Here is a 13,447-nt window from a genome sequence, read left to right on the forward strand (position 1 = left end):
TAATGACCTGTCTGTATTTTCCTTTTATTCCGTCTGGTGCAATAAGCAGAATATATCCTTACAAGGTGATCTGCAAGTTTCAGGTAGAATTAGGGTCATGACTTTTAGGCAGGCCAAAAACCCTTCAGATACCGTTGAACTTAACCTCCAAGATGCTACCCACAGCTGAAGGTTATGGCAGAGTGCTGAGAGTCATAGATTTGCAAAATCTGGAGGGCAGCAGGTTGTCCATCATTGCTATGTGTTCCTTGTATCTTAAATTTTGTTTCTTCCTCTAGGCATTGTGTGATGATGCAACTGGACTGAAATTCAATCCCGTTCTGTACCCCAAGGTATGATTTTTTTTTTTTGCTCATAATACTGTAATATGCATTAAAGGGCATGTAAAGTCTAAAATAGAATAAGGCTAGAAATGCTGTATTTTGTATACTAAATATAAACATGAACTTACTGCACCTCAAGCCTAATCAAACAAATAATTTATGCTTTCAGTTGGCTACAGGGGGTCACCATCTTGTAACTTTGTTAAACATCTTTGCAAGACTAAGACTGTGCACATGCTCAGTGTGGTCTGGGCTGCTTAGGGATTGTCATAAACAAAGCTGCTTCCCCTGCTTTTCACGAATATGATTGTTTCCCTGCTCAGCAGTTAGGGACTGTCTCACAATTCCTATCCACAGCAGTTAATGAAGGGAGAATTTCACTGCATACATGTAGGTTTCTTATAAAAATGGTACACATTTTTTAACTAAAGTATATTGGATATACGTTTCTTTTTCATTAAAGAAAGTAAAAATGGGATTTTATTTTTTTGCCTTTGCATGCCCTTTAAGGTGAGAATGAGAACTGTCAAACTGACCCTGTTTATTTCTGTTCCAGGCTTCCCAGTTAATTGTTGCTTATGATGAACATGAAATTAACAACACTTTCAAGTTTGGGGTTATATACCAGAAATTTAAGCAAGTGAGTACCTTCTTTGCACTAATGAACTCTATGTTACTCACAGTGTAATATTTCAGTGTGATCTGGGACACTGCATTGTACTCTTCTCAAAAAGACCACTAACTGGGGCTGTTTGGACAAACCTCTTCAGAGGTCCAGCAGATCTTGATGAATCAAAAGAGCTAAAATAGTTGGATCAAACACATAGATATATGTGTGTGTGTGTGTGTGTGTATGTGAAACTAAAGTATATCTGTTGCCAACGGTATGCATATTAGAGAAATATTTCCATATCAATCTTATGGAATTTTTACTGGATGGTACAAATGAATACTGACTTTGTTAGTATACACCCATCCCATAGGGAGGTACAGAGAGTCAGTTCAACATAACATAATAAATCCAGAGGATTGAAGGAAGGCTTGTAGTTGGGAATAGTAAAGATTCTCTTGCTTTATGGATAGATGAAACTGGTGACAATAGGATTTCAATTCATATAAACATGAGGAAGCTTATGAACTTTGCGTAAGCAGTAGGTCATATTCTCAGTGGCTAATAGGTACTTGGGTTTAAGGGAGATGCTTTCATAGTTAAAAATTTTATTAAAAGACTGAAAGATAAGACATCCATGCTAATGGACATACTTTAAAATGTTCTTTGACAGAATGTAAAACTGCAGATGCAGTCAGGGATATTGGTGAAAGGAGACATGTGATACCACGATATAATCAGTTAAAGGAGAACTAACCTCACAATAAGAAAAGCCTCTACCTACTACCCTAGACCTAGATAGTCCCCTTCTCTGCTTCACTCCCCCCCCCCCTCGCATAGTTCATTACCCCTGAAAGTATCCCGAATACATTGTTCACGTTTGGGTGCAGAGTAAGCAAAGCAGAGCTCATTGGCGCGATCTTCCGGATCTTCTTTCTGCATCTCTAAGAGAGTGCAGTATTGGTGCATGCGCAGTTGGACCAGTCTTCCTATTCATAGCAACTGCGCATGTGCCAAAAGTGTTGTGCATTGCCAAAGGGAAGAAAGAGGACCCAAAGAAGACCGAATATCTGGAAGATGGTGCCCATGAGCTCAGCTGTGCTTACTCTGCATGTGAGCAATGTATTCAGGACACTATCAGGGGTAATGAACTATGTGGGGGGAAGCAGGGTGGGGGACTATTTAGGGTAGTAGGTAGGGGCTTTTCTTGATGGGGGTTATGGTTAAAGAGGAACTAAACCCATCTTCGTATCACAGGCCCCTTTAACTCATTTCATCCAGACACCCCCCCAACAAACCTGCTCTCATCTACCCTCTTTGGCATCTTTTACTTTTTCTGACTCTCATGAATCATGTGCACTGGAAGCCAGAAACAAACATTTTTTTGGATGAGCTTCAGGGAGCCAAGTATAGGAAAAGATGCAGTCACATATGATAACCACCAACCCCACTGCACAGTTCTGGTCATTTATAGGTGAGCTTGCATGTTTATAGAGAGCCTTGTTGGTGCAGCTGGGGAGAGGGCTAGAGGCCTTGTGTTTTTAATAAGATTTGTTGTTCTTTTATGAAATGCAAGATACCACAATGAGTCCATGACTGTATATGCGGTGATACAGCCCACTACAGTAATATTTCCACTTAGTTTGGAGGAATAATAGTTATGACAAGTACTACAGGTTAGCCTTTTTCCATATTTCCTATCAGGTAGCATGCAAATAATATATAAATATACAGGTATGGGCCCTGTTACCCAGAATGCCCAGGACCTAGAGTTTTCCTGATAATAAAACTTTCTGTAATTTGGATCTCCATACCTTAAGTCTACTAAAAAAAATCATGTAAACATTAAATAAACCCAGGATTGTTTTGCCTCCAATAAGGATTCGTTATATTGAATATATATAGTTTGGATCAAGAACAGTTACTGTTTTATTATTACAGAGAAAAAGGAAGTCATTTTAAAAAAATTTAATTATTTGGATTACATGGAGTCTATTGGAGATGGCCTTTCCATAATATGGGTTTCCAGATACAGATCCCATACCTGTACATATAGATACAAACATCTGATTGGTTGCTAAGGGTTACTAGTACAAGTGAACACCTTTCGGTGACTTTTCTACTACATTTAGGACTAAAACCTTGCCTAATAGAATCTCAGGAAGCAGAGGAGGCAGACAATTTCTCAAAACGTATCCAAGACTGGAAGCAAGATCACGTCTGAAGCCTATAGCTTATAGCACAAGGGTTGGCTCTCTGCTAGCATATATACCGACCCATTGTACTATTAGGCTAAACATTTGTTTCGTTAACTAAGTTTCCTTTATAAGTTTAAGCATTAACATTTAAATGCCTTAAGAACAATTAGCTGGGTATACAACGCATCAGCTTTCATGTTTTCAGATATTCTAAGGATTAGTTGTACATTTTCTCTATTGCTGGTGAGCAGTGTTTTTGATCCTAGTTAAGTTTTAACAACAAGATTATTTCCTTTGTGAGGGAGAAAACAAATGAGACTACTAAGCCATGTGTATAATGCAAATGTTGTAATTAGACAAAGAGTCAGAACATGAAAGGCAGAGAGGAAAGAATCCACTAATTTGTCACAGAAATTTCTGGCAGGCATCTTAATTATCTTCCCATATTCCATATCTCTGTGCGGTGCCAAGGCTGTATAGTTACAAATTGTTATGGTGTTGAAATAATGTGATACATAGGGCGGGAGAAGCAGAAAGGATTACGATATAAATCCCCTCGTAACTGCACAATTAGATTGTGTTTCCAGTTCATTGCATTCATTATAAATTATAGTATGAACTTGTTCGATACTTTTCTTTGTAATAAATCACAGTTTATAGCTTGTAAATAACTTAATTTGGGTTTTATGTGCTTTATCTGCCAGTTTCAGATCCTTTCCTTGTAGCATGCCCCACATACTGAAATAGCAGTGCAACCTTACACATACCCCAAGCACTAGAAACTTAGATTTGTTCTGCAGTGCCATGTTCTTTTGCATTTGCTGTGTATTGTGTTGTAGGAAGAATTTCTGTGCCCCTAGGTTGCCCCCCCCCCGCCAGTGAAGCTCTCCTGCTTCTAATACAAGCTGTATGTCGTCACCAGATTATAGGTGCAGCCTAAGTCTAAGTCCACCTTAAGTCCAGGCCGTTGTGTCCTTCTCCTAAATCCAGGCCAAAACAGTACATGTATGTTACAACAGTTGGGTGGGAAATGGCAGATCTCAAAAACCTAATTAACTGTAATATTAAGTAACAGACTTTAGGAAGAAAATGATTACAGGACACTTTAATTATTTTCGTTACTTCTCAAGGAACCCTATATTTTTCATAGATCCCTTTGTCTAATTTACAACGCAGGTTTGGAAAAGGGTGTGTTCCAGGACCAAGTTTTGCCCCAGGGCCCATTGGACTTTAGTTACATCATAGTAACATAATAAGATAGAAAGTTAAGTTGAAAATAGACACACGTCCATCAAGTTCAAACTTTTAACTCTATTGTAACCTGCCTAACTGCTAGTTGATCCAGAGGAAGGCAAAAATCCCCATCTGAAGCCTCTACAATTTGCCTCAGAGGGGGAAAAAATTCCTTCCTGACTCCAAAATGGCAATCGGACTAGTCCCTGGATCAACTTGTACTATGAGATATCTTCCATAATCCTGTATTCCCTCACTTGCTAAAAAGCCAGCTGACCCCTCCATAAAGCTATCTAATGTATCAGCCTGTACAACTGATTAAGGGGGAGAATTCCACATCTTCACTGTAAAAAACGTTTCCGAATATTTAGACAGAAAGTCCTTTCTTCTAATCAGAATGGGTGACGTCTCATCAGCTGGAAAGACCAACTGGTAAATAAAGTTTTAGAGAGATTATTATATGATCCCCTTATATAGTTATACATAGTTATCATATGCCCCCTTAAAGGAGAACTAAACTCCCTAATAATAAAAACCCCTACCACTTACCCTACATAGTCCCCGCTCCTTGCTCCCCCCTAGCCTAGGTGTTAACTCCTGTAATTGCCCCTAATTCTTTACTTACCTCTCGTTGCAGATTCAGTGCAGCAGAGCTCACGGGTGCCATCTTCAGCTCTTCGGTCTTCTTCGGGAAGTGAGCAGTGTATCGGTGCATGCGCAGTTGGAGTAGTCTTCCGGTTCGTGACAACTGTGCATGCGCCGAAAGTGACAGAAATTGCCAAAGGGAAGGAAGAAGACCCGAAGAAGACCGAAAAGCAGGAAGATGGCGCCCATGAGCTCCACTGCGCTGTATCTGCAATGAGAAAAGTAAAGAATTAGGGACAATTACAAGAGTTAACACCTAGACTGAGGGGGAGCAGGGAGAGGGGACTATGTAGGGTAGGGGGTAGCGATTTTTATTAGTAGGGAGGTTTGGTTCCTCGTTAAGCACCTCTTTTCTATATCACATGATGGTTATGTTCATCTTTTTTTCCCCACAATTTTTTCCCGCAAACATTCCCCACAATACATAATGGTTTTACAGGTATCCACAATACATGCATATAGTTTATATATGTTAGCATGTATATGTAAAACTGTAGTGCATAAAATTGCAAAAATGGTGTACATAAAGCCAGAAATCACGTTTATAGAATAGTTAAGTAATAAGTGTGTAAAGTAAATCAGCCACATTGTTTGAAATTGTATGTAGCCTTGTGACCTTTCTTTTTATAATCGTTGTTAGCTTTAATTTGCAATTTAGGCTCCGAGAGGCATACTGTCCTTCAGTAGGGTTAATGGCAGTAAGTCTGATGGGAACATGATATTTCCTTATTTATATGTGTGCTATGCAGGCAATTCATCAATGAGGCTAAATTTGTGTTCAACTATACACTGTGGGTGTTAATGCGGCCATCTTGTGACCGTTTTGTGGATGATTTCTTACCTACTTTTATGTTGCGTATAATTTAATGGGTGCAAAAAGAATGGGTGCTCAGTGGTAGGTGTTAAACACAGGGTACCCTTGCACACACTGTATGATGTTATACTTTGTGCCTCTTTCACAGCAGTTGACTTTATGACTTTGGTATGCCAGATTCCACAATTTTGACAAAATGCTTATTATAAAGAGGAAAGTCTTTTCTGTATGATGTTTATATTGAAATCACACCTGGTTTAAAGCTTTGCAACAGAAATGGGAGCACATGGCATATATATTATAGAAGCCCTAATAATAACTAACTGCAAACTGCTCTTGCCTTTATATCTTCTTTGCAGACATCAGAAGAAGAATTATTTGGCAACAGTGAAGAAAGCCCTGCCTTCAAAGAGTTCATGAATTTACTTGGAGACTCGGTGTTACTCCAAGACTTCAAAGGGTGGGTTAAAAAAATCACTCCCAGTGGATCATTAATGGTTCTCACTTCTCTCGGTGATTTATAACCAAGGAGATCAATTTTATCATAGGTGATTGCACGGACCACAGTGGAAAAAATATCAGTACTTTTGATTTCAAATTGCCCTTAATGGCCCAGAGATCAATATTTTGTACATCAGCGTCAGATGCAGCTGTTTTTTGCAGTGTACACTGTGTATGAGCTATAATCTTCTGTTTTTTTTCATTTATCTTGTGATGACCACCGTAAATAAGTGTGATTGCCAAGTTTCAATACATACCAAAGTATATACAGGCATAGGATCTGTTATCCAGAGACCTGTTATCCAGAAAGCCCCGAATTACAGGAAGGATGTCTCCTATAGACTCCACTTAATCAAATAATTAAATTTTTTTAATGATTTCCATTTTCTCAGTAGTAATAAAACAGTACATTGTACTTGATCCAAACTAATATATAATTTAATTAAATTAAAATAATTAAACCCTATTGGAGACAGATATATCTTATTAGGTTTTATTCATTAAATAATTTTTTTAGTAGATTGTGTATGGAGTTCCAATTTAAGGAAACCCCCCTTATCCGTCAAGGATTCTGGATAACAGGAACCATATCTGCATATATATTTAAAAAAGTGATAAAGACAATAACACTATGTTTAGTATAGTACTAAATCAAATGAATACAGCAAAGATACCAACCAACAATTCGCTATGGAGAAATATAAAGATGAATAAACTATGGAACTGGTATTTAATTATACATTTTAGTTATACTTTCTTATGGACCAGAACTCCTCATTTGTGATGCACTCTGAATTAGATGGGAGAGCACCAATTTTATCTTTAGAAATGTATACTTACACAAAAGACATTATTAGCCTGTAAATGTCATTCTTTTAAAAGCTGATTGGTCATTATAACTGGTGCTGCTTTATGTGACTTGTATTACTTGACTTATTGAGACTTTACTTCACTTATTTAAACTTGTGTATCATTAAGAAAAAAGAAAGAAGAAATAATGCACCCCTTTTGTGTAAAGTACAGGAATGGGATCCATTATGCAAAAAACCCATTTGCCAGAAAGCTCCAAATAACAGGAAGGCCATCTCCCATGGACTCCATTTTATCAAATAACAGAACAATCCCTTTGGGTTTAATTAAAGTTTGTGTTTTTTTTGCAGCTGTAAGGTATAGAGATCCAATTGTCTAGAAAACCCTAGGTCCTGAGCATTCTGGAAAACAGGTCCTATACCTGTATTGTCAGATACTAGAACATGGCATATTATAGTCTAGTCAAACCCATGATTTGAGGTTTTCTATGAGACAAAAAAAATGTAAACAAAGGAAAACTTGTATTGGGATGATGGAAAATTGAAATTTGACTGTAAAATTGGTGTAAAAAAATTACTTGGAAAACCTTAAAACATTAAATAGAGACAAACAGTTGTTTTTAAGGAAAATGGACCAATACAATGCCATCTTATATGGGAAAACCTGGGAATGCTTTATTAAAATGCAAAAATTCCAAAAAGGAAGGGACTGCAAAAATATTTAAAATGTGGCGACGAAAAATTGTTTATTTTTTGGCAAGTTCTGCATATTGTTTTCATATTTCCCATTGGGTTTGTAGCCACAAGAATGAAGATTAACAGAAATGCAATGCAATAAAATATGAGCAAGACATATTTTTCATTCATTGTTAAGGCCCCCCATAGACAGGAAGTTTTTCTTTGATGAACGACCAATTTTAATGCAATCCAACCGATTGTGCATCTAGCGATTTTTCGTCCAACATCAGTCAGAAAATTGATTGGCTATGTTAGAAAATTTTCTATCAAATCTATTGTCCAATTGTTTGCAGGGCCAGGCAGGCAGCTCCCCAGTTTTCCTGGCTTCAACTAGACAACCTCACTTGAAATGGTCTTTTTAGTTGATCGACAAATCGTACATTTAAACGATTGTTTCAAGATAAGCAAAAAGATCTTTTAAGAATCCTAACATCTATGGTCAGTTTTAATCTGCATTTCAATTTGTACAGAGACACTGTGAAACATGAGAGCTGTTAATGTATATGTTACTAGGTGGTACTTGCATGCAACCCCACTGCACAACAAATACTGTGTGTATAAGGACTAACTCATCTCTTTATTGGAGACCAGTTGTGTTGTGGAAGTATAATTCTATACTTAATGTATAATATGCACTCCATAGGTTCCGTGGAGGACTTGATGTTGCACATGGACAGACCGGCACAGAATCCATTTACACTGTGTTCAGAGACAAGGAGATCATGTTTCATGTGTCTACCAAATTACCGTTCACTGAAGGAGATACACAGCAGGTAACTACAGCAGAAATTCCGATTTTTACCCAATGCATGTAACATTTATTAACAATTAACAATTATTCACATCATCTTGAGTTTATAAACAGGTATGGGATCCATTATCCAGAAAGCCACAAATTATGTCTCCCATAGACTCCGTTGTATCCACATCTATTTTATTTTAAAAAAAATATTTCCAGTTTCTCTGTAATAATAAAACAGTAGCTTGTACTTGACCCAAACTAAGATATAATTAATTCCTTATTGGAAGCAAAAACCGCCTATTGGGTTTATTTAATGTTTACATGATTTTCTAGTAGACTTAAAGTGGGAAGGTCCAAATTATGGAAAGATCTGTTATCTAGACCTGTTATTCTGGATAAGAGGTCCCATACCACTGCTCCCTAAATTTCTGTGAAAATAAACTAAAAATAAATAAAATCTAATAAAGTAAAAGCCAAAAACATACTAAATCCCTGTCTAGTAGAATGTGAATTTGATCACTCTAGTTCTCCTTGATAGAAACACATATATGAAGATGGTCTGAAATGTTATCTGTGTTTATTTTTTATAAACCTGGCAGGAAAGCAACTTAGAAGAGCCATGACCTACAGTATAATTGTTGATTTTGTTTTTTTACTTTATTTGTACTAGGATAGGGCCTCTGGAAAGAAACTAAATCAACGGACCTTCTCCTGAATCATTATTTTCTGTTATCTTTTGTTCTGAGAACGTTCAAACACTGGTCTCCTTATTGATATCTGTTTGATTGCTTTGAAATTTGTTGATGAAATGGCTTGTGGTTTAATGTACTGGCAAATGGCAACTTTGTTTGCATTCTCATTTCATTAGCCATAGTCCATAATAAAATACCATATGGCTTCAAGAGTAAAAGACAGAACAAATGAGAGTGAATGTGATAAGACTTTCATGGAAAGATTTATAAGTGAACACCACTATGATAGTGCAAATCATTTAGGTTTTTATTTGATTTTAAGTGAAATTTAGATTTTAAAAAGTTGTGTACCTGGGATCAGTTTCAGAAATCATTTGGGTACTGTACCTTAAAGGGTTTCTGTTATGATTTTTATGGTGTCATTATTTTTTCTAGATTACACTGTTTACACTGCAAATATGATAGACCATATAAAATGTAATTCCTGAACTAATAAGTGTATTTTTTTTTGTTGTAATGTTGTTGTGTAGGCAGCTATCTTGTGTTAGGGAGCTGCTATCTGGTTATAGGGGTGATATCACTCAAATTTGCAGTACAGCAGTAAAGAGTGGCTGAAGTTTATCAGAACATAAGTCTTATGACTGGGGGCTCCTGGGAAACTGACAACATATCTAGCCCCATGTCAAATTTCAAAATTAAATATAAAAAAAATAAAATCAGTTTTTGCACTTTTAAAAAAATGAATTTCAGTGCAGAAATCTGCTGGAGCAGCACTATTAACTGATTAATTAAAAAACATGCTTTCCCATGACAGCAGGGCCGGGCCAAATCATCCGGGCGCCGCAGGCAGCATGCCAGGCCGCATGCCAGGCCGCATCGCCCCCTCCAAACCAGTGCATGCACAGCAGCGCGCGCATGCACACACGTACAGGATCGCTTACGTACGCACCTAGGCGCGCTTGCAATGCGCATAACACAGGATTCTTCAGGCCGGAATGGGGTAGGCAGCAGTTACAGGTACGTGCTGGGCGCCCTCCAAACTTTGCACCCTAGGCAGTGTCGGACTGGCCCGGCAGGACACCAGGAAAAAACCCAGACCCCCTTGCCCCGATGCTCGATTTTTTTTTTTGCCAACGTGTGAATGTGAGCACATCATAGGAGGGGGACGGAGGGGCAGGAGGGGGGCCCTGGTCATCCCCTGTTGACATGCAGGTTTGAGCTGACCTAAATGCATTAGCTAAGAATTCTATTATACTCTGCCTGGTTGACTATTCAGCTTTTGCTCCATGTTTCATTGCATTTTTTAGATGCCAGATGCTGGATTTTCTTGTGCTTTGCACAAATTGGGAACTTGCCACTGACAAGTATAGCTTCCACCTGAGTAGAGGCAGGGTCTGACTGGATAGGCTGCCCCTTAAAGTGTATAGTGTGCGGGGGAGGGGTGGGCTTGGGTCCAGAGTTTGGAAACCGAGAGGGGGCCCTTAGTGTTGCAGCCCCGGTGGGCCCCCAATGTTCCAATCCGACCCTGGCCCTAGGCACGTGCCTACTCTGCCTACCCATAGTTCCGGCCCTGCATGACAGTATCCTTTTAAGGGCTCTTAGCTAGTGATGAGCGAATCTGTCCTGTTTCGCTTTGCCGAAAAAATGTGCAAAATTTTTTAGGGATGCACCGAATCAACTATTTTGGATTCGGCCGAACCCCCAAATCCTTAGTGAAAGATTCGGCCGAATAGCGAACCAAATCCTAATTTGTATATGTAAATTAGGGGTGAGAAGGGAAAAACATCTTAGACGTCCTTGTTTTTGACAAAAAGTCACGCAGTTTCCCTCCCCAACCCTAATTTGCATATGCAAATTCGGATTCAGTTCGGCCGAGAAGAAGGATTCGGCCGAATCCGAATCCTGCTGAAAAAGGTTGAATCCTGGCCGAATCCGGAACCGAATCCTGGATTAGGTACATCCCTAAAAAATTTTTGTTGTGCAACAATTTGTGTAGCAAACTACATTAGAGCCTATGGGTGTTTTTTTTGTGGCAGCTTGTTTCTGCTCTAGGGCTACCAATAAAACATTTTTTTCTTCACTTTCCAGTTTTTTGTCGATTGTGTTGAGCAAATCTGTCATGTTTTGCATTTTGTCAAACTTCTCAAACTGGTGTTATAATTTATTGAATTGCATTGGAGTCAATGGGAAGGCAAAATCACATGCACGTTTAGCTCAGTATACTGCTACACACATGCCCTACATTGTTAGAGGACCTCCTATCCACTAGACTACAACTGCTTTTTCAATAGAAAAAAAGCCTCCCATGTTGCCAATTTCTTTAAAACAAGTCTGTGATTTTTGATATTACCTCTGGTCGACTGGTAATGGTATCTACTACTACACTATGTTGCTGTTAAAGCAAAAAGTACCATCTATAGTTTATATATTACTACTAGCTTACAAACACAGGCACAACTAATTATAAATCTGACCACCAACAGATAATATCTGGGTGCTTTATATCCCATATTAAAATTAATAAACCATATATTTATAATCTGCTGTATTTATTGTGAATTTTAAAATCTGTGTTGGGGGTTGCACAGTGGTGCAGTGGTTAGCATTGCTTGGGTTACATTCCAAGCCTTTCTCGTTGCCAAACGAGCAGCTCTCTCCCCGACATGCCCACCTTGAACAACGAGAAGAAAACGGGTGGTCGGATCAAGGACCCCATGAACGAACCGATGCAGGCTTCGATCGACATCTGGCCGACTTTCGGCCAGTCAGGAAAGCCCATCAGAGGGCCCCATACACTGCCCAATAAGCTGCCGACTAAATCTGTTGGCATCTTATATCGGCTTGTGTATGGGGAGTTTTAGTTTGTTTCCTTCCAAATTGCCTCCTTATGAAACTGGTCCTAATGTGTGTTGGAAACATCTGGCCTCCCGTGACTCCATACATTAGCCAATGAACTGCTGACTCTGTAGTCTGTAGGGGCAAAGGGTTGTAGGGCCAGTTTAAGACTATAGGTATGTTGGGATAAAAATAATCATAATGTGAATTAATCCAGTAAGGATGTAAGGAAGTAATATTGTGAGCTTTGATTAAAGGAGAATGAAAGCTATGGAGGCATTTTATTGCCAATAGATTAGCTGCAATAGTGCAAGCTAGAATGCCATATTTATTCTGTATAATGTTTTACCATACCTGAGTAAAAAGCTCTAGAAGCTCTCTGTATGTTTAGGATAGCAGCTGCAGCAGGGCCGGAACTAGGGGTAGGCAGAGTAGGCACGTGCCTAGGGCGCAAAGCTTGGAGGGCGCCAGGCACGTACCTTTCTCCGCTTCCTACCCCTAGTCCGGCTGAGTGCGCTCCTCTTCAGTCCTGCGTACTGTCTGTGCGCCTGCGCGTGCGCATGCGTGCGCGTACAGGAGGAGAGCTTACCGGAAGGGGTTGCCGGTCAGTCAGCGCACATGCGCACGTACTTCCAGCACGCACGGTGGAAGGGGCGCCATGGCTGGCTGGGTTGCCTGGGGCGCCTGGCCGGCGTGGCCCGGCCCTGAGCTGCAGTATTAGCTTGGTGTGACATCACTGGAGCAAACTGAGCATGCTCACGTCCGGGGCAAGGAGGTTTAAGCTGAAAACAGGAAGTCTGAAACAGAAGCCCATGTGTACACAATAGAAGGAAAGAAATGCAGTGTTTATTTTAACAGAGGACTCAGAGCAGCATTACTTTGAGGTTTTACTGGTATATTTAGATGGACCTTTCTGATAAGGCTTACTTAGTTTTAACCTTTCCTTCTCCTTTAAGCATGATTTGATATGTAGTATATACGTATATGTTGGCACTTCATTTTTGTATGCTTCTCTGTGTATATTAAAGTCCCTATTAAGATGACAAGAAAATGCATAAAAATACACAAACTGGAAAAGGCTGATGAACAGTAATTACCATTGAAAATGATGACAATGAGACAATGTTAGCATCAACATTTTAATAAGCAGAAACTATTAAAACTGTTAATGGATCAAGATGTACAGTACATAATGTGCATCATCTAGTTTTAGGGCTAGAACATTACAAATGACAGTACTGTGTACCATCAAGTGTTTGCGGGTAAGTGCTGTACAGAATGGGCTTTGATATTAATCTCAATCTCTC

At 39.1% G+C, this 13,447-nt stretch overlaps 1 protein-coding gene across 6 annotated transcripts in view; it reads left to right on the forward strand.

The window, feature by feature from the left end:
• Positions 1 to 13,447, forward strand: part of rap1gap2.L (RAP1 GTPase activating protein 2 L homeolog) — a 443,489-nt gene that overhangs the window by 406,679 nt on the left and 23,363 nt on the right. For all 6 annotated transcript variants that reach the window (XM_041581866.1, XM_018246321.2, XM_041581865.1 and 3 more), the window contains 4 exons: positions 279 to 332; positions 880 to 963; positions 6,183 to 6,283; positions 8,515 to 8,644. In XM_041581866.1, the coding sequence (XP_041437800.1) occupies positions 279 to 332; positions 880 to 963; positions 6,183 to 6,283; positions 8,515 to 8,644 (369 nt within the window). The remainder of the gene's footprint in view (positions 1 to 278; positions 333 to 879; positions 964 to 6,182; positions 6,284 to 8,514; positions 8,645 to 13,447) is intronic.

Source organism: Xenopus laevis, chromosome 2L, assembly GCF_017654675.1.
Source record: "Xenopus laevis strain J_2021 chromosome 2L, Xenopus_laevis_v10.1, whole genome shotgun sequence".
NCBI classification, from domain to species: Eukaryota; Metazoa; Chordata; class Amphibia; order Anura; family Pipidae; genus Xenopus; species Xenopus laevis.